The sequence below is a fragment of the Ovis canadensis genome, chromosome 1, assembly GCF_042477335.2.
Source record: "Ovis canadensis isolate MfBH-ARS-UI-01 breed Bighorn chromosome 1, ARS-UI_OviCan_v2, whole genome shotgun sequence".
NCBI classification, from domain to species: Eukaryota; Metazoa; Chordata; class Mammalia; order Artiodactyla; family Bovidae; genus Ovis; species Ovis canadensis.
In genome coordinates this window covers 119,958,524-119,982,971 of record NC_091245.1, presented here as the reverse complement: position 1 = coordinate 119,982,971, position 24,448 = coordinate 119,958,524, and the positions used below count along the sequence as shown (strand labels likewise).

The 24,448-nt window shown below is 43.0% G+C and overlaps 1 protein-coding gene across 12 annotated transcripts in view; it reads left to right on the top strand.

The window, feature by feature from the left end:
- Window positions 1-24,448, top strand: part of ILDR2 (immunoglobulin like domain containing receptor 2) — a 75,407-nt gene that overhangs the window by 39,052 nt on the left and 11,907 nt on the right. For 4 of the 12 annotated variants that reach the window (XR_011248178.1, XR_011248176.1, XM_069547822.1 and 1 more), the window contains exons 4-7: window positions 8,564-8,620; window positions 11,971-12,117; window positions 13,223-13,399; window positions 22,004-22,117. Coding sequence is in view for 6 of the 12 variants with exons in the window: in XM_069547822.1 (XP_069403923.1) it covers window positions 8,564-8,620; window positions 11,971-12,117; window positions 13,223-13,399; window positions 22,004-22,117 (495 nt within the window). In the remaining 6 variants the exon portion in view is untranslated. The remainder of the gene's footprint in view (window positions 1-8,563; window positions 8,621-11,970; window positions 12,118-13,222; window positions 13,400-22,003; window positions 22,118-24,448) is intronic. The other 8 variants (XR_011248181.1, XR_011248182.1, XM_069547850.1 and 5 more) reach the window with 2 other exon arrangements.

Sequence of the window (24,448 nt, the reverse complement as noted above, 5' to 3'; positions counted from 1 at the left end):
GGTGGGTAGGAGCAGCCCCTACAGACACAATATGCTGTTTGCCATACCCTTAACTGCTGTTGGTTGTATTACAGAAGGGCAGCTGCACTTGTTTGCATTACCTACTGGTCCATATAAATATATAGAGTTGAGTTTGCAACTCTAATCACTAAATATCAGATTTGAGAGCAAAAAATATTATGGATAGGGGGACCATATAAATAATTGTCCAAATTAGAAGACTTTGAAATTAAAAAGGGGGGTTCTTAATAATCACACCAGGCATAAACCAGCACTGTCCTAGACAAACCAAGATGTAAGGTCTCCCTATTTATGGATCTCTTCCTTCAACTATTTCATTTGACTAATGAGAAAACTGAATCCTAGAAAGAGGAAGGAATTTGCCTGTTAATGGTCAGCAAGTAAACTCTTTGCAAAGCTGCCTTTATTACCCTGATTCCCAGTCTACTACTTTCTCCAACAGAACATGCTCTGTATAACAGTTATAGAATAGTTAATGATTTTATATAGTTAATGATTATCAAGTAGCTAATTTTCTGTGAGAAATTGTACACAAATCAATAGCTTGTATCATCGGTAACATTTCTATTATGAATGTAATTAATGATTTGGGCTATAGCACATAAAAGGGTGTTTAAAACATTGGTAGGCTTGAGAACTAGAGAGTAAACACAATAAATGTCTCATTTTACTAATAAGAGATATATTTAGAAGTGCTAATTGTCCATATTTAAAAAACCCCTTAAGTATCTGATAACTGTCTTGATAAAAAGCAAAGTATATTGACTTTTTGATCATAGGCTGTTGCCTGGTAATTAATACTAATTATTCCTTTAAGAGATGTCTAAGATCCTAAATTCCCAAATCCTTGATCACCTGTCTATTACCTTGTTGATTTCCAAGAAATATTTGTCCACAGAACACTCCATATGAGACCAATGGATGCTCTTCATCACTTGCTTGAATTTAGTCCCACATCTGTGTCTCTCATAGGGAACTGGACTGGACCACATGTAAGCTTTACCGTTACCTCTCAGCCTTTCATGAAGGCTGAGGCAAGAGGCTAGTCAGAGAACTCTCCTTCAAGATGCCATTTTCCAGTGACCTATTTGGCCCCCACTTGTCTTTGCAAGCAGCAGACTGCTTTTACCATGTCAGCTGCACAAGAAGGAAGATAGAAAGAAGGAAAAACCCTTCTTGCCAAAACCTAAAACAGAGCTAACCTAGTGGCCCAGTCCATGCTTCATTTTCCTGGGAATGTACTCAGGTCCTGATTAACTTTTCAAATGTGGGACACGCAGGAGACATGACTGGGACACATTTCACTACACTGGCCTGGTATAGTTGAAGAGAGCCAAGAAAAATAAAGTGAGCAAAGAGTCCTCTCACCCGACTCCCTTGTGCCTTGCCTCTGCTGCAACATCTTCCTCTAGTCCTGGAAGAGCTTCTCTTTTCTTCGACTTTTGTCAGAGCTGCTTTTCTGTGCAGTGATTTGATAGAGGAGAGGATCAGTGATCAACTATGTACTTTAGACTCAAAATATAAGCCACATACATGGGTAACTTTTTCTTTAACACAGCTCAAGAGGAAAAGTTGTCTTCTAAGTGAGCCAGAGAGACCAGACACCTGGAGTTGTGCTTTGTAATAGTGATGTGTGGCCACTGAGCCTTTGAAGTGTTAATATTTTGGCTACATTGATATAAGTGAAAATATTATGAAGCTAATTTCATATTTTTTAAATTTAAACAACATACCTTTTTATTTACAACAAAGCCAATTGAAACAGCTACCAAAGGAAATCTTTCAAACAAAACACAAATTTACCAAGATAGAACTTACTTTCAACAAACACATTTTTCCGTAATATAACTGTTTACAAAGTTTTTCATATGAATTGTTTCATCCCTCCTCCCCTATGTGTACAGTATGCAACCCTTTCCCTAAATGGTGGGGGGTAGGGTGGATAGGATGTGCAGATGCATACATACAGGATGCTTCTACAGGCATGAGACATCTCTGCAAGGATTCACAGAAACTCATAACAATGGTCACCTCTAGAGATGGGTCCTGAGAAGCTGGGGTCAGAAGTGAGAGGCCCACTTGGACTGCATGCCATTTTATACCTTTTAAATGTTGAATTCCATGAATACAGTTTTAACTTTAACAAAAATGGGATCATACTATACACTGTATTATAATCTCTATGTTATATGATGTTATAAGCATCTTTCCTCATTAACATTCCATCATGTATAGATTCTATATCTTAGCTTTATGGCTTTAAAAATTCTGTTAGTAAAGATATAATAACAATGTGTCATCCCACCAAACTAGGCTAATCATTTGAATTCTCCCTGGAAATTCGATCAGGCTTCCTTCGATATATCCTGAATTATATATTTACTTTGTGCCAGGCCCTGGTGGCTCAGATGGTGAAGAATCTGACTGCAGTGCAGGAGAACCAGGTTTAATCCTTGGGTTAGGAAGATACCCAGGAGAAGGTAATGGCTATCCACTCCAGTATTATTGCCTGGAGAATTCCATGGACAGAGGAGCCTGTCCTGTTATAGTCCATGGAGACGCAGAGTTAGACACAACTGAGCAACTAACACTTTTACCTTTTACTTTGTGCCAGGCACTATATTTTTTATATATATATATATATATATATATATATATATATATTTAAATACACACACACATATATATATAATATATATAATAATTGTACAACTCATTGAGTCCTATCAACAATTCTATGAGGCAGGTACCATGAATATGCCCATTTTATAAAATTTAAAAAACAAAACTGAGGCTTAGAAAGATTAAATAACTTGTCTAAGGTCATAAGGTCACACATTCTAAAATCCACACTCTCTTAACTTCTTTCTGTCCTAGATTGAACCCATTCAGTCTAGGAGAGACAACTCTCCAGACTGAGTTTATTAGTTCCTTACTTGATCTCAAAGCAGCAGCGTTGCTTGCATACATTTTTATGTGGTTTCAACAGTGAGAAAAAGAATGGTGAACCGAGCACTTCACCATACAAGATAAGTCTACAACATTAATAATTCATCTCTTCCAGAGCTGATGAAAATTATGCATAGCACATTTTCCTTTACGAATTACAAAAGTCTCTAAAGTATATGTGCTTGTGAAAAACATATCGAACAGTCCATTCAGTTAATACACAAACAGTAATTACAATATTAAAAATTTTAAAACATACCTATGTACAAAGTTGGGGCTTCCCAGGTGGCACTAGTGATAAACAGCCAGCCTGCCAATGCAGGAGACAAGAGATGCAGGTTTGATCCCTGGATCAGGAAGATCCCCTGGAAAAGGGAATGGAAACCCACTCTAAGATTCTTGCCTGGAGAATCCCATGGACAGAGGAACCTGGCAGGCTACAGTGCATAGAGTCTCAAAGAGTTGGACATAACTGAAATGACTAGGATAAAATGATAGGATACTGAAAGAGGTACTCGCCAGGTCAATAGGTGCCCAGTATGCTACTGGAGGTCAGTGGAGAAATAACTCCAGAAAGAATGAAGGGATGGAGCCAAAGCAAAAACAATACCCAGCTGTGGATGTGACTGGTGATAGAAGCAAGGTCCGATACTGTAAAGAGCAATATTGCATAGGAACCTGGAATGTCAGGTCCATGAATCAAGGCAAATTAGAAGTGGTCAAACAGGAGATGCCAAGAGTGAACGTCAACATTCTCTGAATCAGTGAACTAAAATGGACTGGAATGGGTGAATTTAATTCAGATGACCACTATATCTACTACTGCGGGCAGGAATCTCTCAGAAGAAATGGAGTAGCCATCATGGTGAACAGAAGAGTCCGAAATGCAGTACTTGGATGCAGTCTCAAAAACGACAGAATGATCTCTGTTCGTCTCCAAGGCAAACCATTCAATATCACAGTAATCCAAGTCTATGCCCCAACCAGTGACGCTGAAGAAGCTGAAGTTCTATGAAGACCTACAAGACCTTTTAGAACTAACACTCAAAAAAGGTGTCCTTTTCATTATAGGGGACTGGAATGCAAAAGTAGGAAGTCAAGGAAAACCTGGAGTAACAGGCAAATTTGGCCTTGGAATGCGGAATGAAGCAGGGCAAAGACTAATAGAGTTTTGCCAAGAAAATGCACTGGTCATAGCAAACACCCTCTTCCAACAACACAAGAGAAGACTCTACACATGGACATCACCGGATGGTCAACACCGAAATCAGATTGATTATCTTCTTTGCAGCCAAAGATGGAGAAGCTCTATACAGTCAACAAAAACAAGACCAGGAGCTGACTGTGGCTCAGATCATGAACTCCTTATTACCAAATTCAGACTTAAATTGAAGAAAGCAGGGAAAACCACTAGACCATTCAGGTATGACCTAAATCAAATCCCTTATGATTATACAGTGGAAGTGAGAAATAGATTTAAGGGCCTAGATCTAATAGATAGAGTGCCTGATGAACTATGGAATGAGGTTCGGGACATTGTACAGGAGACAGGGATCAAGACCATCCCCATGGAAAAGAGATGCAAAAAAGCAAAATGGCTGTCTGGGGAAGCCTTACAAATAGCTGTGAAAAGAAGAGAGGCGCAAAACAAAGGAGAAAAGGAAAGATATAAGCATCTGAATGCAGAGTTCCAAAGAACAGCAAGAAGAGATAAGAAAGCCTTCTTCAGCGATCAATGCAAAGAAATAGAGGAAAACAACAGAATGGGAAAGACTAGAGATCTCTTCAAGAAAATTAGAGATACCAAGGGAACATTTCATGCAAAGATGGGCTCAATAAAGGACAGAAATGGTATGGACCTAACAGAAGCAGAAGATATTAAGAAGAGGTGGAAAGAATACACAGAAGAATTGTACAAAAAGGATCTTCACGACCTGGATAATCACGATGGTGTGATCACTCACCTAGAGCCAGCCATCCTGGAATGTGACATCAAGTGGGCCTTAGAAAGCATCACTACGAACAAAGCTAGTGGAGGTGATGGAATTCCAGTTGAGCTTTTTCAAATCCTGAAAGATGATGTTTTGAAAGTGCTGCACTCAATATGCCAGCCAATTTGGAAAACTCAGCAGTGGCCACAGGACTGGAAAAGGTCAGTTTTCATTCCAATCCCAAAGAAAGGCAATGCCAAGGAATGCTCAGACTACCACACAATTGCACTCATCCTGCACGCTAGTAAAGTAATGCTCAAAACTCTCCAAGCCAGGCTTCAGCAATACGTGAAACGTGAACTTCCTGATGTTCTAGCTGGCTTTAGAAAAGGCAGAGGAACCAGAGATCAAATTGCCAACATCTGCTGGATCATGGAAAAAGCAAGAGAGTTCCAGAAAAACATCTATTTCTGCTTTATTGACTATGCCAAAGCCTTTGACTGTGTGGACCACAATCAACTGTGGAAAATTCTGAAAGAGATGGGAATATCAGACCACCTGACCTGCCTCTTGAGAAATTTGTATGCAGGCCAGGAAGCAACAGTTAGAACTGGACATGGAACAACAGACTGGTTCCAAATAGGAAAAGGAGTGCATCAAGGCTGTATATTGTCACCCTGTTTATTTAACTTATATGCAGAGTACATCATGAGAAACCCTGGACTGGAAGAAGCACAAACTGGAATCAAGAGTGCTGGGAGAAATATCAATAACCTCAGATATGCAGATGACCACCACCCTTATGGCAGAAAGTGAAGAGGAACTAAAAAGCCTCTTGATGAAAGTAAAAGAGGAGAGAGAAAAAGTTGGCTTAAAGCTCAACATTCAGAAAACGAAGATCATGGCATCCGGTCCCATCACTTCATGGGAAATAGATGGGGAAACAGTGGAAACAGTGTCAGACTTTATTTTGGGGGGCTCCAAAATCACTGCAGATGGTGATTGCAGTCATGAAATTAAAAGACGCTTACTCCTTGGAAGAAAAGTTATGACCAACCTAGATAGCATATTCAAAAGCAGAGACATTACTTTGCTGACTAAGGTCCGTCTAGTCAAGGCTATGGTTTTTCCAGTAGTCATGTATGGATGTGAGAGTTGGACTGTGAAGAAGGCTGCGCACTGAAGAATTGATGCTTTTGAATTGTGGTGTTGGAGAAGACTCTTGAGAGTCCCTTGGACTGCAAGGAGATCCAACCAGTCCATTCTGAAGGAGATCAACCCTGGGATTTCTTTGGAAGGAATGATGCTAAAGCTGAAACTCCAGTACTTTGGCCACCTCATGCAAAGAGTTGACTCATTGGAAAGGACTTTGATGCTGGGAGGGATTGGGGGCAGGAGGAAAAGGGGACAACCGAGGATGAGATGGCTGGATGGCATCACTGACTCTATGGACACGAGTCTGAGTGAACTCCGGGCATTGATGATGGACAGGGAGGCCTGGCGTGCTGCAATTCATGGGGTCACAAAGAGTCAGACACGACTGAGCAACTGAACTGAACTGAAATGACTTAGTATGCACCCATGTACAAAGTTAGTTGTTCCATCAATAGGGTCAATGATCCATGTAGGATTGTCAGTTAAGACACCTTTTTTCCCCAACTGCCACAGATTACTCACCAATGAAACTGTGAGATATATCAGTTCAGTTCAATCGCTCAGTCATGTCCAGGTCTTTGCTGCCCCATGGACTGTAGCACGCCAGGCTTCTCTGTCCATCACCAACTCTTGGAGCTTGCTCAAACTCATGTCCATCGAGTTGGTGATGCCATCCAACCATCTCATCTTCTGTTGTCCCCTTCTCCTGCCTTGAATCTTTCCCATCATCAGGGTCTTTTCCAGTGAGTCAGTTCTTCACATCAGGTGGCCAAAATATTGGAGTTTCAGCTTCAGCATCAGTCCTTCCAATGAATATTCAGGACTGATTTCCTTTAGGATTGACTGGTTGGCTCTCCTTGCAGTCCAATGGACTCTCAGGAGTCTCTGCAACACCACAGATACTTTTCCTTTATGGAAGAGGTAAACATTTTTTCAACTTTATGATCAGTGTATGTTTGTGTTAGTTGCTCAGTCATGTCTGACTCTTTGCAATCACATGGACTGTAGCCTGCTAGGCTCCTCTGTCCGTGGGATTTTCCAGGCAAGAATGCTGGAGTTGATTGTCATTTCCTCCTCCAGGGCATCTTCCCAACCCAGTAATCGAAGTTGGGTCTCCTGCATTGGCAGGCGGATTCTTTACCATTTGAGTCACGAGTGAAGCCAGTAGCAGTTACCGAATCAACTAGAGAGCTTTTAATCATAGCATTCGTTTCATTTCTTAGAGCTTCATTAACCACCTCTCCAGCTTAACTTGCTAGGGTTACTGCATAACCAATGCATTTGTGCCAAGGATCTGCCATCTCCTCTTGCAGAAGGACATGAGGCTGGGACCCCCCAGCAGGATCCAATGCTGGGCTCTTCCAGAGGGAGAACTAATTTCAACTTAAAAAAAAAAAAGTGCTATTTTAATGCTATTATTACTGGAAATGCTAAAATTGCCAGTTACTCACATTAATTTCTACTGGACAGAGCTATTCTATAGGCATATGTCATGCCCATAAATGAAGTCAGATTCAGTTGCAGGCTTAGGAATCATAGTGACCTTTGCCGCCACAAGTCTGAAATGAGTTAAGTTTGCTAGTTGTTACCTAGTAGAACTTGTTTCTTAACAAGGCTGCATGTGATAGAACCTGGTAGGGGCAGAAGTTCTGTCCTGGCCTTTGCATTTACCTGGATATGAGAACATGGTGGAAGATTCAGCCCTTCTTTCTGTATAAATCAGGCAGTTTTTTTTTAAAGACTAATCTCCTTCCCCACATCTTCCAGGGTGCTGTTTCTTGCATAGCTCTTTGCTTCCCAGAGTCCTGAGCGGCACCTGTTCTGACACCAGCCGTTAAGTTTCTGTGCTATATCATGCAGAAGGCACTTGGTCCCATACCACGCCAGCTGCGGGTGCCATATGGAAGAGCCGTACCATATACATTGTACAGAGTGTTTCTGAAGCCAGAAGGAATGTTGAAGAATGTGTAACTGATCTAGCTGTATCTTTTCCTTCCCTTTGAAAATTTTAATCATTGACATATCTTTAGTCTATAAGTAGAATCTTGGAGGGAGATAATTCTAAGTTAAAACCAAGTCTGCACTTTTGTTTTTATATGGACATGGGGCTGTATATAGATGTGTGAAGATATAGGTTGACCATTTAGATACAGATGTGTTTGACTTTCCAGTAAAATATGTGCATGTATAAATGAATGGAGATGGTATGTGCCAAGCAGGATGTTTCTGTATTTGAAGCAAAGATCTCCTCCTTCTGTAATAATTGGAAAGAAAGTTCTGTTTCTGCTTCTGCCTGGTTTAGGTGCAGAGTTCTCCTAAATGGCTGCCGCGGATTGATGGAGAAGGCCATTGTCTTGACTGAGCCCAGCCTTGCTGGTGTGCTTTTCATCACTCAAAGAGCAGGGATCAGTGGCCCCATGTAGGGATGGTACCAACTGAAGCCAGGCTTCAGGCTGTATTTGCCTTTGGAGTAACTGCTTTTCTTCTTTTCCTTCCACCTCTTCTAGGCAGAACAGGGCTGCTTGCTGATCTCTTGCCCAGTTTTGCTGTGGAGATTATGCCAGGTATTCAGTCATTTAACTCTGTATTTGCTTAATTTGCTATCCCTCCATCTGTCTTGCTTCTGCATTAGTTACTAATTGCTCCTTTAACTTATTTGCACGTTTGTCTATATATGTCTGTGGTATTTTCCAGGATGAACTAAGCCCATTGGAAGAGCCTTCAAATTGTATTTCTTCTGTTACTAGGCCCTAAAAGAATAATGGGAGTTAAAACCAGGCTGAGACGGGACCCAGCCCTTCTGTGTCAGTTGCGCAGGCCCTGTGACAGTCTCAGTATCTTGGCTGCACCCAGTTGCTGTGTCTTTAATGGAGTTGCTATTTATCTGCATTCCTTGTTCCCTAAGTTTCATGTCTGAAAGTGAAAGTGGAAGTTGCTCAGTCATGTCCAACTCTTTGTGACCCCATGGACTATACAGTCCATGGAATTCTCCAGGCCAGAATACTGGAGTGGGTAGCCTTTTCCTTCTCCAGGGGATCTTCCCAACCCAGGGATCGAACCCAGGTCTCCCGCACTGCAGGCGGATTCTTACCAGCTGAGCCACAAAGGAAGCCCAAGAATACTGGAGTGGGTAGCCTATCCCTTCTCCCCACCCAGGAATCAAACTGGGATCTGCATTGCAGGCAGATTTTGTACCAGCTGAGCTATCAGGGAAGCCCAAGTTTAATGTTTACCCATTCATTATTGTACAACCATGTTACTTGGAATTGCCTTTTATAACTTTATCAAAACATTTTTTCAAACCTTATGAACGCTATGTACCCCTCCTACCTTCAAAAGTACACATTTACAGGTCTATATTGCTTTGTATACAATCTATATTGCTTTCGGAGAAGGCAATGGCACCCCAGTCCAGTACTCTTGCTTGGAAAATCCCATAGATGGAGGAGCCTGGTGGGCTACAGTCCATGGGGTTGCGAAGAGTTGGACACAACTGAGCTACTTCACTTTCACTTTTCACTTTCATGCACTGGAGAAGGAAATGGCAACCCACTCCAGTGTTCTTGCCTGGAGAATCCCAGGGACAGGGAAGCCTGGTAGGCTGCCGTCTATGGGGTCGCACAGAGTCAGACACGACTGAAGCAACTTAGTAGCAGCAGCAGCAGCAGCAGCAGCATATTGCTTTGCATACAATAACAAAGCAATTACAAAGCAATAACAAAGCAATTTAGGACTTTTTGGCCTCCCAAATCCCTGGGGTCCATGGACCCTGTCAAGGACACCTGCACCAAATGCACACCACTATCTTTTTATGTAGCTTCCATTGAACATATCAGCTGGACAAGCCAGCAGTAGTTTGATGCTGCACTATAGTCCATCATGGAAGGAGCCCAGAGAGAAACGAGAATGAACTACGGGAGAGGACATATCCAAACACAGAAAGTAGAAAACGGTGAGATTCAGTTTTGCTTTGGAGGGCTTCTGCCAAAGGGTTAAGAGCTAATAATTGAGAGCAACAGAAAGATACAAACTAATCCTGGTGATTGTTTTAGACTTGATTCAAGTTCTAAGAAATATCCAGAGTCCTCACAGTTGAGCTTCACTCTTCTGTGAAATCTCCAGATCCTTCCCCATTAGCTGGTTAACCCAAATACAGACATTCTTCTTACTGATGTTGATCCCAAGATCACAAATAGACATTTCTTTGTGATCCGCCTTATCCAGAGTTCAGTCAATTTGTACTCATTTTTTCATCACAAAAAACCCCACAGTGTTACACTGCATTGCTTCAAACTAGATGTTGCATCCCCAAGTCTCAAGGAAGAGTTATTGTATTTCTCATACCTGGTCCTGGCCCTCCGAATTTCCGCCTCCGCCTCTGACTCCAAGAATCCTTTCATGGCTAACATTTTTTGTTTCTCCAAGGCAACCTGCCAGTCTTTAATCCTTGCCTGCCTGACCCGAGTTGCAGCGACCATAGCACCCAGCTCTTCTAGTCCTCAGGGCCCATATCTATCTCAGGTCACATTGTGTTACTATGTTAGTGCAAAGGCAATGCCAAAGCCTTCAGCTGTCTACTGTCCTCAGCAAGAAGCTCTTCCAGAACATTCTGGCCTTCTCACTTCCGCCCTGAAGACAGGGTGACCTAGTTAATTTGAGTGTGTTTCTGTTGGGTGAGTGAAGAGGGACACTTAGGTAATCTAAGTTGTGTGTTTTCTCTGAGAAAATTATGTTCTAAGCAAAGGTCAAATAACTTTATCATTATCACAAAACCCTTTATCTAACCAAAATGTCGTATTCTCAAGCTCCAAATGAATGTCTTATTTTGTTGAAATATTTAATAACTAAAATTCAAACAAAATAATGTATACTTGAAGTTGGTTGCAAAGGGATTTTTGGTAGATGGTTTTCAATCAAAATGAATTGCTTTAATCTTTTGCTTTGAAAGGAAATCATGGCTCATTCCAGTCTGTCCCAGGCCCCCAGCAGGATATTAGGTCTTATAGCCAAGTCCCAAAAGCATGACATCAAGTCACTCGAGGGCCACAATCATTTTTTATCTAAGCCAAATGGAATTTGTTTCCTTTCTCTTTATCTGTTGGATAGGCAAATGAATTGCATTCATGTTCACTCTCTGGCAGAGCTGTGAAAATAGCTGACGTTAACAAACGTGGTCAGATATGCACATTAGCCTTGCCAGTCATCACAGCCTGAATCACTGTAGTCCGTGGCTGTGCTGGCTATGTAGCATGGTCAGCCTGCCTGTGATCAAACCATTCTTAGGGGACAGGGACAGCATTTCTCTATCAGAGCCTATGTCTCTAGTTTTTTTCTAGGAAATGGTTTTAATCTCAGCTCTGATGCTGCGCACAGGAAAGGTGTCAAGAGGTGGTCAGCAAGGAAAGCAGATGGCTGCGTAAGGGACCTGGACCGCCTACAGGTGTTCTGATTTAGACCACACAGACATGGAGAACTTTTCTCAGGACTTACACTATTAAGGGATAAGATTAACTTGACTACAAAATATATGTATTCATGGAAAGCACCACTTTATAGCTCAGCAAGCAAAGTCCCTGTCCCTAGCCAACAATTTCTCTGCTCTTGTCCTCTACCTCTTCTGATACCACAATCAATAAGGTAAGCCCTTTCCCTGGAAAGGGGCCCTGCAGCTGCTCCCAGCGTTTCGTATTGGACATTATGTGTGCTCAGTATGACCCGGGTAACCGTCCCTGCCCTCCACGCCCCAGCCCTGGGACGGCCTGCACCTCTCAGCCTCAGAGCCCCTCCTGAGTCTGGGGGCTCTGCACCCTGTTACAAGGTGCCTTCTTCCCCAGGCCGCTCGCACTCTTCCTGGCACGGGGCGACCCCAGCAGGGGGCCGCCGCGAGTGTGGGTTTCTCTGTGCATCCTTCCAGAGTGGGTGTTTGTTGGTCTGGTGATCCTGGGAGTCTTCCTCTTCTTCGTCTTGGTGGGGATCTGCTGGTGCCAGTGCTGCCCTCATAGCTGCTGTTGCTACATCCGCTGCCCGTGTTGCCCAGACTCCTGCTGCTGCCCTCAGGCCTGTGAGTAATGTGACGCATGGGGAGACACGGATTGACCAAAAGAAACGTCACCTTCCCATCAGACAGCAGTGTGCCCTGAGTGCCTTGTCTGCCACCTTTCCTTCCACCCCAGAATGGATCATCCCAGACTGTCCTCTGCTGGGAGCCCCTGACTTCCTGAGATGACCATTCCTGTTTGCCTTCTCACACACAGGCGCCTCTCCATGCTTTTGATCCACACTTACCGCCCCTGCATTTGGAATTCTCTTTAACACTATTGAGGAAAGGAAGGGCGGGTTCAGGATGGTGAGGTTGTGTGGTAAGGATTTTGCCCTCTCCTTGGGCATCCAAACCAGAGAAAACTTTCTCTGGCCATGCCTCTCACAAGCAGAGAACTCTTCTTTTTACCGCAGCATATTCAAAGTACAGCCTTTGGGTCCCCTCTAGCCACAGATGAGTTTTATTTACTCCTATGACAAAACGGTTCACAAAGGAACTAGTCCTCATTTGGGGATTCACAATTTTACCTCCCTAGCCAAGCCCATATAGGCATTAAGTTTGGCACCCCTGCCATAAACATCTTGAAGGAGAGAGACACAATATGTATCTTTAGTATCCTTAGGAACACAGCAGTTTCTGTGAGGTGTCAGGCTATTTGCTGTACTTTTGAACTCAAAGAGCAGGGCCATGTGTCAGCCCATTGCTGGCTTTGCCTCTCTAGAAGAGGTTAGGATCCTCTTGGAAGAAACCCTGGGCAGTCCCAGTGCTAGGCCTCCTACAGAGGGCTGAGGCGCCTACAGACTGCCTCAGGGTGGTTACGAGTGGGCTGCTACTGTCACAGGGGAGGCTGCTGTGACAGCTCCCAGCACCACTGAATTACTCAGTTGCCAGGTACTACTAAACACTGTAATCCCTTATGTCACTGCTGGAGGAGTCCAAGAGAGTGGGGGAGAGTGTTTCCAATGAATCAAGTCAGGCCCAGTAGAACACACGCACATACACACGCAAGCCCGCGCCCGCGCATACATCCAGGAGCTTCCTTCAGCGCATCTTCAGGGAGTTTTGGTGTGAGGGTTGTGGAGGGTGGAACAATGTAATCTCTCTTGCTCTTCATCTCCCTCCACAGTGTATGAAGCAGGGAAAGCAGCAAAAGCCGGGTACCCTCCCTCTGTCTCCGGTGTCCCTGGCCCTTACTCCATCCCTTCTGTCCCCTTGGGAGGAGCCCCCTCATCTGGCATGCTGATGGACAAGCCGCATCCACCTCCCCTGGCACCAAGTGACTCCACTGGAGGAAGCCACAGTGGTAAATGGAGTTCCAGACTGTCCTGCCCCATGCTCCTATTGGGCTTCTACTCTGATTCCTTGCTGATTAAAACCATCAGCCCAATGATACTTCTGTGGACAATGATTATCTCCATTCTGGAAATGGGATCCTGACAGCTGTATCAGATATCTCCTGAAATGCATGTCAAGCTTGCCAAGGGGTGCAGGACACAGCTGCCCCTTACTTTCTTCCTGGCCCCCACAATAACCAAAATTATAAGAAAAAGAAGCAAGGTACCCCCTGAATGTTGATCATTCAGTTAATAAATGGTTATCTCTTCCATACCTAGTGCTCAGGACTTTACCAGGTACTCTGAGGAATACCCAGAAGTATAGGACATAACATGGTTTGTCTAGCCAGCAGCAAGGCCCAGCCAGGGAAAGAGAACAGACCTTTACTAGACAATTAGATGCTATAGTGTGTGTACTGGGAGTTCAAAGAAGAAAGAGCTGGAACGCTTACAAAGTCTTCAGGGAGGAGGTGAGATTAGAGCTGGGCTTAGAGGAGTGAGACGGATTAGGAAAGCAGAGACACTCACAGGCCAGCATAGTGGAAACCCAGAGCTAAATAACAGTGTGTGTGTGTGACAGTGTCCAGCTTGTTGGTCTGACTGGAAGACCATGGAAGAATATGGTGGAGCCAGATTAGGCAGGGCCTTGGAACCCCTCCAGAAGAGCCTGGGTTGGTGCCGTAGGAAATGAGAACCCCTGTAGCCAGGCTCCTGAGTGGCGAGGTGACATGCTGACAAAGCTGGCGGTGAGTAGGACAGAGGAGAACCAGAGACCTTGAGCTGAGGTGTGATTGATATGTTTCAGGTGGGACGTTATGATGCAGACAAACGGAGCTGAGTGGCAAATCTGAGAGATGCTTTGAAAGAGCAAGCAGTTAGATGTTAGAAATCTTTAGGATGAGCCCAAAGTTGTCTAGTGGTGTATATCCTAGACAGAGAAGAAATAACTGGTAAGGAGAGTTTATTTGGATGATGACTAGCACCACTGAGGGCATGATAAATTTGTTGTTATAGGCAGGGGTAGAAGAGTATTGGGGCGTTAAAATGTAGCTTTCCTAGAGGCATCTGAAGAGGACTATACAGAGTAGTAAAGGTTAGAACTGTGTACAGAATATATTTAGGAGGTGACTTTTAAATCTCTAGTTGTAAATGAGCCACTAGGGTTGGTGAAACAGACGTTTCTCCCCTGGAGGGCTCTGGACAGACTTCAGTGGGAAGCGGGGGCGAGCGTCTAGTTCATTTAGTGACCTGTCAGGGCTCCACCATGGAAGGGGTGGATATCCTCAGTGAGTAATTGGTACTTGTGTTTTTTCTCTCTCAGAAACTATTAGTAGAATTCTGACGTCTGAGATTGGGAATGAGTCACAGACTGAGAAGTAAAAGTTAATAATCAAGGACACACAGGGTATTAGAGAAATAAAGACAATACAGTCCATTTTCCCAAAGGATGGAGAGGACAAAAGAGGCATTAATAGGACTCGTTGCTGCCTTTTTCTCCCAATCTTCTTTCTCTTTCCTTCCCACCAGGACCCTTCCCCCTTAGTTTTTATTGAGTAGATTCTCTTAATAAAATAACTATTATTTATAGGATGGCAAATACTTCTGTCCTGTTTTCAACTTTTTTTCCAGTTCCTGCTTGTTGCAGTTCAATCATTTTGACTCCATCCTGCCATGCTAACCAACTGTAGTTAGAAGTGGCTTAAAAAATAGGAAAAAAAATATGATTTCACATAGTGAGAAATTCCAAGGTAAGGTGGTTCTGGGGTTGGTTAATGGAAGAGTTCAAGTGGCATCACTGAAGGACCTGCTTCTTTCCATCTTCTGTTCAGCATCCCGAGTGCATCCTCTGTTCTCCTGGACGAGCTCCCCTCCAGATCCCATAGTCTCAGATACTATATGCATTCAGAGATGGAAAAGATGCTTCTTCCTTTCCTTCCTCTTTTCCCAAGAGGGAGGAAAGCGTTTCCATAAATCTCCTTCCCTTCCAGCAGACTTCTACATGTCATTTTATAGGCAAGAATTATTCCTGCCTCCATTCCTAAACCAGATTTGACTTGGACCCACCAAGACTCATCTCTTAGGCCAAAACACCTATTCACCTCGGAAATGAACAGTCAGAATTCTGTTAGCCAGGAAAAAGGGGAGGGTGCACAACCAGCTTTGGCCGCGGCCAGTCTGGCTCATGTTATCTGGCTTACTGAGTCAGGAGTGAATTCTTCACGATCCCTACCAGGCACATTTCTGTACTCATGGTCCCGTGGCCAGAGTTACTAATGGCATTTAGCTGTTTCTCCTTTAAGAAAGGTGGCTTAAGCCACTGTTCCATGTAGATTGTTTTTCAAAGAATGTTAGAAGTGTTAAGAAATGCTGATTTATAAAGATGTAAATTTAGCCTATTTTATATTTTTATGCTACTTCAATTTTAGGGTAATCATCTAGCAACAGTAATTTTTCAGACTGCATTTGTACACAATACTCTTTGAATATTCTGTGTAGTTGAAAAGGCATCTTTGATGAACTATATATAGTATAGCCAGTTAGTTACCAAATGGGGGAGAGAGAAAAGGAATCCTGACTCCTTCTCCCATTCTCCATAGCAGCTATTTATTACCTCTTTACAAAAAAAAAAAAAAGAAAAGAAAAGAAAAAGACTGTCTCCTCCTGCCCTGCTCTGGATCCAGTGCTTTGTCAAGGTTCTCTTTTTATTGAATCTCCAAATCCCACCCCATTTCCACCTCATGTTTCCGGCCTTTCCTTCTTCAGTGACTTCTTCCTATCAGCATTCAATACATGCTCAGATCTCTCGCATTAAAATACAACAATTTGCAAAAACCCTTAGTCTTCTAATGTTGCATCCCTGTGCACTTTCCCCTCTTCACAGATAAACTCCTTGATAGAGTTTTGAATACTCAATGTCTCCATTTCCTCTCCTCAGCTAACTTCTGTCTCTCTGTCACTTTCACCACTCCAAAGACCAGCTCTTGCCAAGACTGCCTTAGCGCTAAATCTAATGGATGCTTCTCAAAGCTTGCCCCCCTTGACTTCTCAACAGCATTTGCCACCCCGATGACACATTCATATTCTTTGCCCTCCTCAACACTGTATTTTGTGGCTTTTCCTAGCCATTTCACTATATGCTGGCTGTTCTTCCTCTGCACATCCCGTAGATATTGGTGCTTCTATTTTGTCCAAGGTCCTCTCCTTGGGAAATCTTACCTTGTCCATGGCCTCAGTCATCATCTGTACGCTGATGACTGCCAGTCTTTATGTCCATCCTCTCTCCTGTTCCTCAGTCCCACATATCCAACTGCCTTCTGGACATTCCTACCTGAATGTCTTTCAAGCATTTCCAATTCAACCTCTATCTAGGAAATGGAATTCATCTGCTGTTTCTCAACCGCAGACCAACTCCAGCATTTCTTATTTCAGCAGATGGCACTGTTACCCACCTAGTAGCCCAAACCAGACGTAGGGACTTGATCTTTATCCCTTCCTCTTCCTCACTTCTCTCATCCAATTGGTCACCAAGTCCTTCAGATAGGATCTCAAAATAACTTTGAATCGGTCTATCTCTACTCAACTATCCTGGTCATTGCTGCCATCATCTCCCACCTTAATTAATGCAGTTATCTCTTCCCTTGCTTGAATCCATTTTATTTTCATAAATACCTGGTCTCTACTCATCCTACTTAACAAAAGAACTGGATAGGCAAGTAGGGTTTTGAAATGTCATTTTTCAAACTAATAAGGATATATGCCTACTGTATGCATACAGAGAATATGCAAATTTTAAGCATCACTCCTCCCACAACTGAGCTGCTGCCACCCTGGGGGTGGAATCTGGCAGCTGTTCCATTATCCATAAACAGCCTTGCTTAGCTTATTAAGATAGGACAGGAAGAACAAGGCTATATACCCATGGATATCTGCCTTAGACACTTTTGCAAGTTCTACAAATTGGATTTAGTATTAAAGGGGAAATTAGCTGAAAAATAGTTGAGTCTTAATTGGATCAGAATCATCAGCTCTAATCTTTTAACAATAAGAATTTTTAAAATTTGGCATCAAAATGAATATCCCCATATTGCCTCTCTACTAAAAATCAAAGTTGGTGAGGCTAGTAAATTAGAGGAGTTGAAGTATGAAAACCACACCAACCAAAGGACTTGGACCAGACTGAAATTCAAAAGAGAAATAAATCTTCCATTGACCCTGAACTGAAACATCACCAGGAAAAAAGTCATTTTCCAAAAAATGCTGGTCTTTGACCAATAAAGATATTGTAGGATATTTGTTATTAAATATTACAGCATATTTCTTTTTAAAATATCACCACACCTCAGAGAGTTCTCTGATCTAAATTACAGATAAAAATCAGCCCAACACCATTCTGTTTTCAAATCAAGAAAAATTTAATGAATGCCTACAATTTTTTTTCTCAAGGAGTTTACAGTCCAGCAGAATGGTTTTGGGGGGCTTGTGAATGGAAATAAAATGAGTAAAAAAATAGAAAGGAGCATGTGATAAGACTGATCTCTGATGTCAGCTCAGAGAAAGCAAAGTCTCATCTGCTTGGCGGATCAAGAAAGGTTTTCTGATGTTCTCTATGCTCCTGAGTATATATGTGACACAGAGTCAGTTCCTCCCACAATGAGAGAGTTAGTTATAGTGTGGTGCCTAATCGAATTTACAGCTTTTGATTAAAAAAAAAAAAATCTTTTCAAAGGAGAAGCGCCTAGCTTTTTAACTGCTGAAACCAAACAGATGATGCCTCTGAAGACTGTCAGTGCTCCACTCTGTCCTTTTCAACAAAGGGGACAGATTTAGATTTCTGAAATTATGAGCTGGTGTGACTGAGAATCGGAGAAGGCAATGGCACCCCACTCCAGTACTTTTGCCTGGAAAATCCCATGGACGGAGGAGCCTGGTAGGCTGTAGTCCATGGGGTCGCTGAGCGTTGGACACGACTCAGTAACTTCACTTTCACTTTTCACTTTCATGCATTGGAGAAGGAAATGGCAACCCACTCGAGTGTTCTTGCCTGGAGAATCCCAGGGATGGCGGAGCCTGGTGGGCTGCCGTCTATGGGGTCGCACAGAGTCGGACACGACTGAAGTGACTTAGCAGTGACTGAGAATAAAAGCTGAAAGTATTGGGGCTGGCCAAAAGGTGTGTTCAGGCTTTCCATAAGATGTTATAGGAAAACCCAAACAAACTTTTTGGCCAACCCAATATGTAGTATAGTAATGTCTCGTTATAATGCCAGTACTGAATGGCGAAGCTGACATCTTCATCTGAGACTGTAAATAGTTACTATAACTTTTCAGAGGCACGATAACCTATGCATACATGGTCAATCTGTGTCACAATTAGCGTAAATTGTTATAACGACACAGGAAGCAATCTAAGCTCCAATCCAAGTTGCAGTTTAGGGAGATTTCCAACTGTTACTTGGGGTGGCGGCCTTCTCTTACCACCAGGGGACAGCTGGTACATTGTTCCATATAGCAATACTCTTCCCCCTTTATCTAAGTATTACTGAATGTCTGCCATAACAGCGCTTCACATATTAAGAACACCTAGATAAAGACACAGCTGCAGGTAGAGTAGACCCCTTCTTTAAGGCCTGTAAACATGCTCCTTTTCTTAACTGAAAATATTGTTGTTTATAGTCCCTAAGTTGTGTCTGACTCTTTTGCAATCCTATGGACTGTAGCCCGCCAGGCTCATTTGTCCATGGGGTTCTCCAAGCAAGAATACTGGAGTGGGTTGCCATTTCCTTCTCCAGGGGATCTTCCTGGACCAGGGATCAAATTTGCATCTCCTACACTGGCAGGTGGATTCTTTACCTCTGAGCCACCAGGGAAGCAGACTAAAAATAGAATCACCAATAAAAGTAACAAAACTTGCCTAAACCTTGCTGCTCCCTCAAGCTACCATTCAAGGCTTCCCCTTCCTGTTCAAAATTCTCCAACAAACCCACCACATGTCTCTTCTGCCTTACTTTGTAATTCCCTGCAATACAGTTTCTATTCCTGATTTTCATTCATTCATTCATTCATTCATTCATACAAACTCATATGTTTGGAGTGTCTGCAATGTGCTAGGCTCTATGGGAGGTGCTCAGGAATCATAGATTCACAGAGAGACCTGGTCCTTGATCTCAGGAAGTTTACAATCTAGACAGAGAAATTCTACTGTAAATAATCTCTCTTAAGAAAGCATGAACCTCACACCCATCCCCAGGCTGGCACCATTTCAGCTCAAACAAACACACTATGTTTGTTTAGGAATATACTCTGTGTAGAGCACCATCCTGGGCGTTACACTGAGCTAGAATGATAAGCATTCTTTTCCCTCAAGAATCTTTTGGAAGATTAGACATTTATACATGTCATTTGAAACAAATAGGAATATATTAAGGGACATATGATGAAAGTTCAAAGTAAATGATTTGTAAGTTGGGGGTTGGATAGAGAGAGAAAAAGAGAAAACTTTTTTAGCTAGAGAAAAAGAAAGTCTTTTGAATGAGATGTTGTTTGCACTGCCCCTAATTACAAAGAACTCAAAGTGCTCCACTGAGTTGGTCTTTGTTGTCTTTTTTCCCTTTTTTGGTTCATGTATTTGTCTTTTCTGCCTTATAAGATTATTTAAAAGGTGAAAATTATTAGTTGTATTTTGTAGACATGAAAACTGAATCCTGGATAGGTCACCACTTATTTGAGGCCCTTGTGCCCTACAGGGTGCCCAGTTCCCCACTTCCCAGCCCTATGTTTTATCCATCAGACACAAATGCCTCAGAACAGACATAGCAGTTCCGTGGGATAATTGCATTTTAATTGAACTGTCTGTGGTACTCTGTAAACGCCTCTGCAGAGATGGAAGGGTGTGGAGGCTGATAAATAAAACCATTTCTGCTAATAATTGCTTCTGCATAAGGATTAAGGACCTAACCTCTGGGAGAAGGTGTCACTAAAAAGCATGTGCTGAGATTCGTTACTTTTTTAAAGTAATTCCACAATTGAAGCTGAATGTGCACTGCCCATCCTGTGCTTATATAGAAACCAGTGCACCTGCAAATGGCTGTGTGGGCGTCTTCCCAGTTTTCAACACCAGGGCTGTGATTAGAGTTGGTGAAAGATGATATTTTAATCTTCCACATACACGCTTATGTAGGGGGCTATGTCCACAGCAGGGGAACATAATCAGAGAGCAGAATGCTGAACTTTCTCCAGAGACACATGCAGTTGTGTGGCCTCCTTATGGTATTTTCCCTGCTCTGGGAATAGAGAATGTTGGGGGTGGGTCATCTGCTTCCATCCCCATTGTATGGTCCTGACTGGCTGCATGGTAGGATAGTGCCTTGGACGCCCAAGGTCCACCTCTGGGTCCTTCCTTTTTGTCTTCCTTTCGTCTCTCTCTGCTGCTTCTGGCCCCAGACTCCAGACAGACAAGAGGCCCAGTATTGTTGGGCTTCCTTCAGACTACATTCCAGTCCCAGCACTGCCACTTATTGCTGAGCAACTTATAAAACGTCTCTGAACCAAAGTTTCCTCGTCTGTGAAGCGCGGCTGCTAACAACTGACTCCTTACACAGTTGCGAGGACTCAGAGTCCACAGAAAGCATGTAACGCAGTGCCTGGCACATCCCAGTGCCCACAAGTGTTGTCACCCCTGCTGTTCTGTCCCCATCCCAGTCCTTTTTCTTGTTTTCTCTTTGTCTTATCTGTGAATATTAGATCTGACTGTGTCTGATCACCCTTGGGGCTGGTATTGGATTAGATTGATGCTTAAGTGATACCGGGCTTCAGCAGCCTTTGTCTCTGACAACGTGAGTGATGAGAATGTAGAGGATGGTATTATCTCTCATGCTTTAGTTTAGTTTTGTTTTTATTAAGCCCTGAAAATAGCACCTGCCTGTAACCACACTGCAGCAGGTTGACTTAATCATGTCTAAAATATGGTATTCCCTTTCCTAAGGGGAAGATGCTGAAGAAGTAATAATGGAACCATAATTAGTAATACATCTATTTTGCATTTTATTTTGTTCTACTGTGTGTAAAGCCTGCAATCTAATATTAGCTCTTAGGCATCGCCTAGTTATGGAATTTTTGTACAATCTTCCAGGCAACTACAGGCTCTTAGGCCACCTGTGTCAAGGTCTCTGACGTTTGGGTATCTGTTTTAAAGCTACATGTGCTTCTACCAAGAGAAGGTATGATCCTCAGACGGTAGAGTGATCTGTATCCCTAGTCTAGAAAGTGGTCTTTTTTAGTGTGAGTATACTCCCCCTAACTTTGAGAAGATGATCTTTAAGTGCAGCTATAAGAGGTCAGAAGTTGGAAGGAGAGGTTACTGGAACACAATTTTTTTGTTGATGTGCCAGTCCTCCATTCTAATGGAACCATCTGATAAAGGGTATGGTTCCATATATAGAAATATAGGTTACTATTTCTGGGTGATTTCAAAAAGAGTTGTTCTGTCTGGGACCCATGTTTTCTACTGGTAAGTTAGATGGAAGTCACCTTTTCCTGATTTTTCTTCAGCTTACTATCTTGTTTGTTTCTCAACAGTTCGCAAAGGTTACCGGATCCAAGCTGATAAAGAGAGAGACTCCATGAAGGTCTTATACTATGTCGAGAAGGAGCTGGCTCAGTTTGATCCAGCCAGAAGGATGAGAAGCAGATGTGAGCATCTGTTAGTTTTATGTGATCTGTGCATCATGCTAAAAGGGATTTGGGGGTGACCATACATGGGGAGCCCTTAGCTTTCAGGGTCAGAACTAGTCGGGGTGCTGGTGACACCACCCTCAAGAAAGTAGCTTTGAGTACACGGAGGAAAGAAAAAAGGGGTTCTGGTATGATGAATAGGGCAATAACAGGGAATTATATCCAATATCCTGTGATAAACTATAATAGGATTTAAGAAAAAAAAGAATAGAGCAATCATGTACCATCTTGGCTTCTGTTTCCTCTCTCATGGGGCAGTCAGTATTGCTGGGCTGTACAGTGGGGTTGTCACCATTTTATTAAAACAGCCTTTCCCTACTACTCCCTTTAAAATATATTCAAAATAATGGCTTACAATGTGGAAAGCTTCAGTATCAGTTTTTTCCAACATGAAAGGCCCTAGCCTCGGATGACAGTCCAGCTGCCAACTTGCCATATCAATGAAAGTAAAAGAACAAGTCTGCCAAATGAACCTCATAAAAAAGATGCCTACATTCCTTTCAGATACCCAGTGGCAGAGACTGAGGGGCAAGCAAAAAGTCAAAAGAATGTTTTAATTATTGAGTCTGTAGGCAGCAGGGCCCCAACCCTTAACTCACCCACAGACCTTGGAGTCTTTGCCGCTGACATAGCTGATTCTTGATTTGGACTCCAAATTACTATCTATCATGAAAAGCAACACAGGGCAGGTCTGACATGGATGGGCTAATTAATCAGAGGTGCTGGCAGGCGTGGGAGTGCGGTCACTACATTTCTCTCTTTGAACCCTCCTTGCCTTGGAACCAACTCCAGACTCAATGGCATTGTTGGGAAAACAGTCCCAGACTAGAGGAACTTTATTCAGATTAAGGACAACATATTCCTCCCAGTTTGCAATTCTAATTTCATCCTGTCTGAGTTGCATCCATTGCTGCCTCCTCCCACCACACTGGCTATAAAAAGACCATCTCCAGATTGGAATGTCAGGAATGCAGATGTCACTGCACTTGACAAGCTAGTTGTAACGGTGTTGTCATGGATCCCTGTAAGGGGACAGACACAGAGATAGTCAGAGTTCAAGGAAAAAGAGCCTGTGGGGGAAATCTGTGAATTCACAGCTCAGAGAAAAAACAGAGGTTAAAAATAAAGGGTAGATCCCGGTTTAGATGATGTCTCCCGTCTGCCTGGATTAAAGTGGTCTCCAAAGGCCTGGCTGGCCAGAAGGTAATGAACAAGGAATCTTAAGAGTCCAAGGAGTGGCCTGGGTCAACAGATGAAGAAACAGAAGCCCAGAAGGTTGAAGTGACAGTTTCAGGACTACAACCCAGGTCTGCGGATTGCTGTCCTGTGCTTTTCTGCCTAACTAGACACTTTGGAGCCAGCTGTGGATGGTGCCGTGCCTGCAGGAGGAGTTTATATTCAAAGATCACAGCCTTCTAACTCTTAGGACTTTAGGATGTTGGAGCTGGAAGAGACTGAGATTGTTGAGGCTACCTCCCTCATTTTATGGAGGAGGAAAGGGAGGCGAGGGGAAAGTCACCAGTGCCAGCACTCACTGCCAGTGCCAGAATTGGAACCCAGAGCTCCTGGAACCTGCAGGTTCCCATTGCAATAACTGCACAGAGATGAAGCAGAAATCTAAGTTCTCTTTACTCTGAGAGGATCTATCCCTGAAGAGCAAAGTAAACCCTGGGATGGATCATGGCCATGGGATAGTCTTGAAGATCTCATCCTAAAAGGAGCCACACTTAGTTTCAGGTATGGCAAAGGAGTAACAGATTCTGTGAGAAATGGGAGTTTCAGGGTCAGGCCTATGAATTTCCCAGACTGTGTGATCCTCATTCATCTGCTCCCTGTAAGTAGGGGGTTTCTCTGGGGATATTTTAGTCTGGAATCAGCAAACCACAGCTCCCAGGGCACGTATGTTCCACCTCCTATTTTTGAAGTAAATTTTCTTGGAACACAGCCATGCCAATCTACTTGTCTTATCCATGATTCCTTTCATATTGCAATAGCAGAGTTGAATAGTTGTAACAGTAAGACTGGCAAAGCCTACAGTGTTTACTATCTGGCCCTTTACAGGAGAAGTTTGCCTCTCCTGCCCTAGAGTTCCATTGTTAGGTGTCTCTAAAGTGGGGGATGTTGATGTTCATGTTCACTGTGGCAGAAGTTTCAGAACAGCATACAGCCTGGACTGTCCATCATATGAATGGAGAAACATCTCTCCCTATCTGAAGAGATGAAAAATGTCCATTATTGCCTGAAGTTTAAGGCAAGTTCTGAGCCAATAATGTAATTTTTCAATAAACA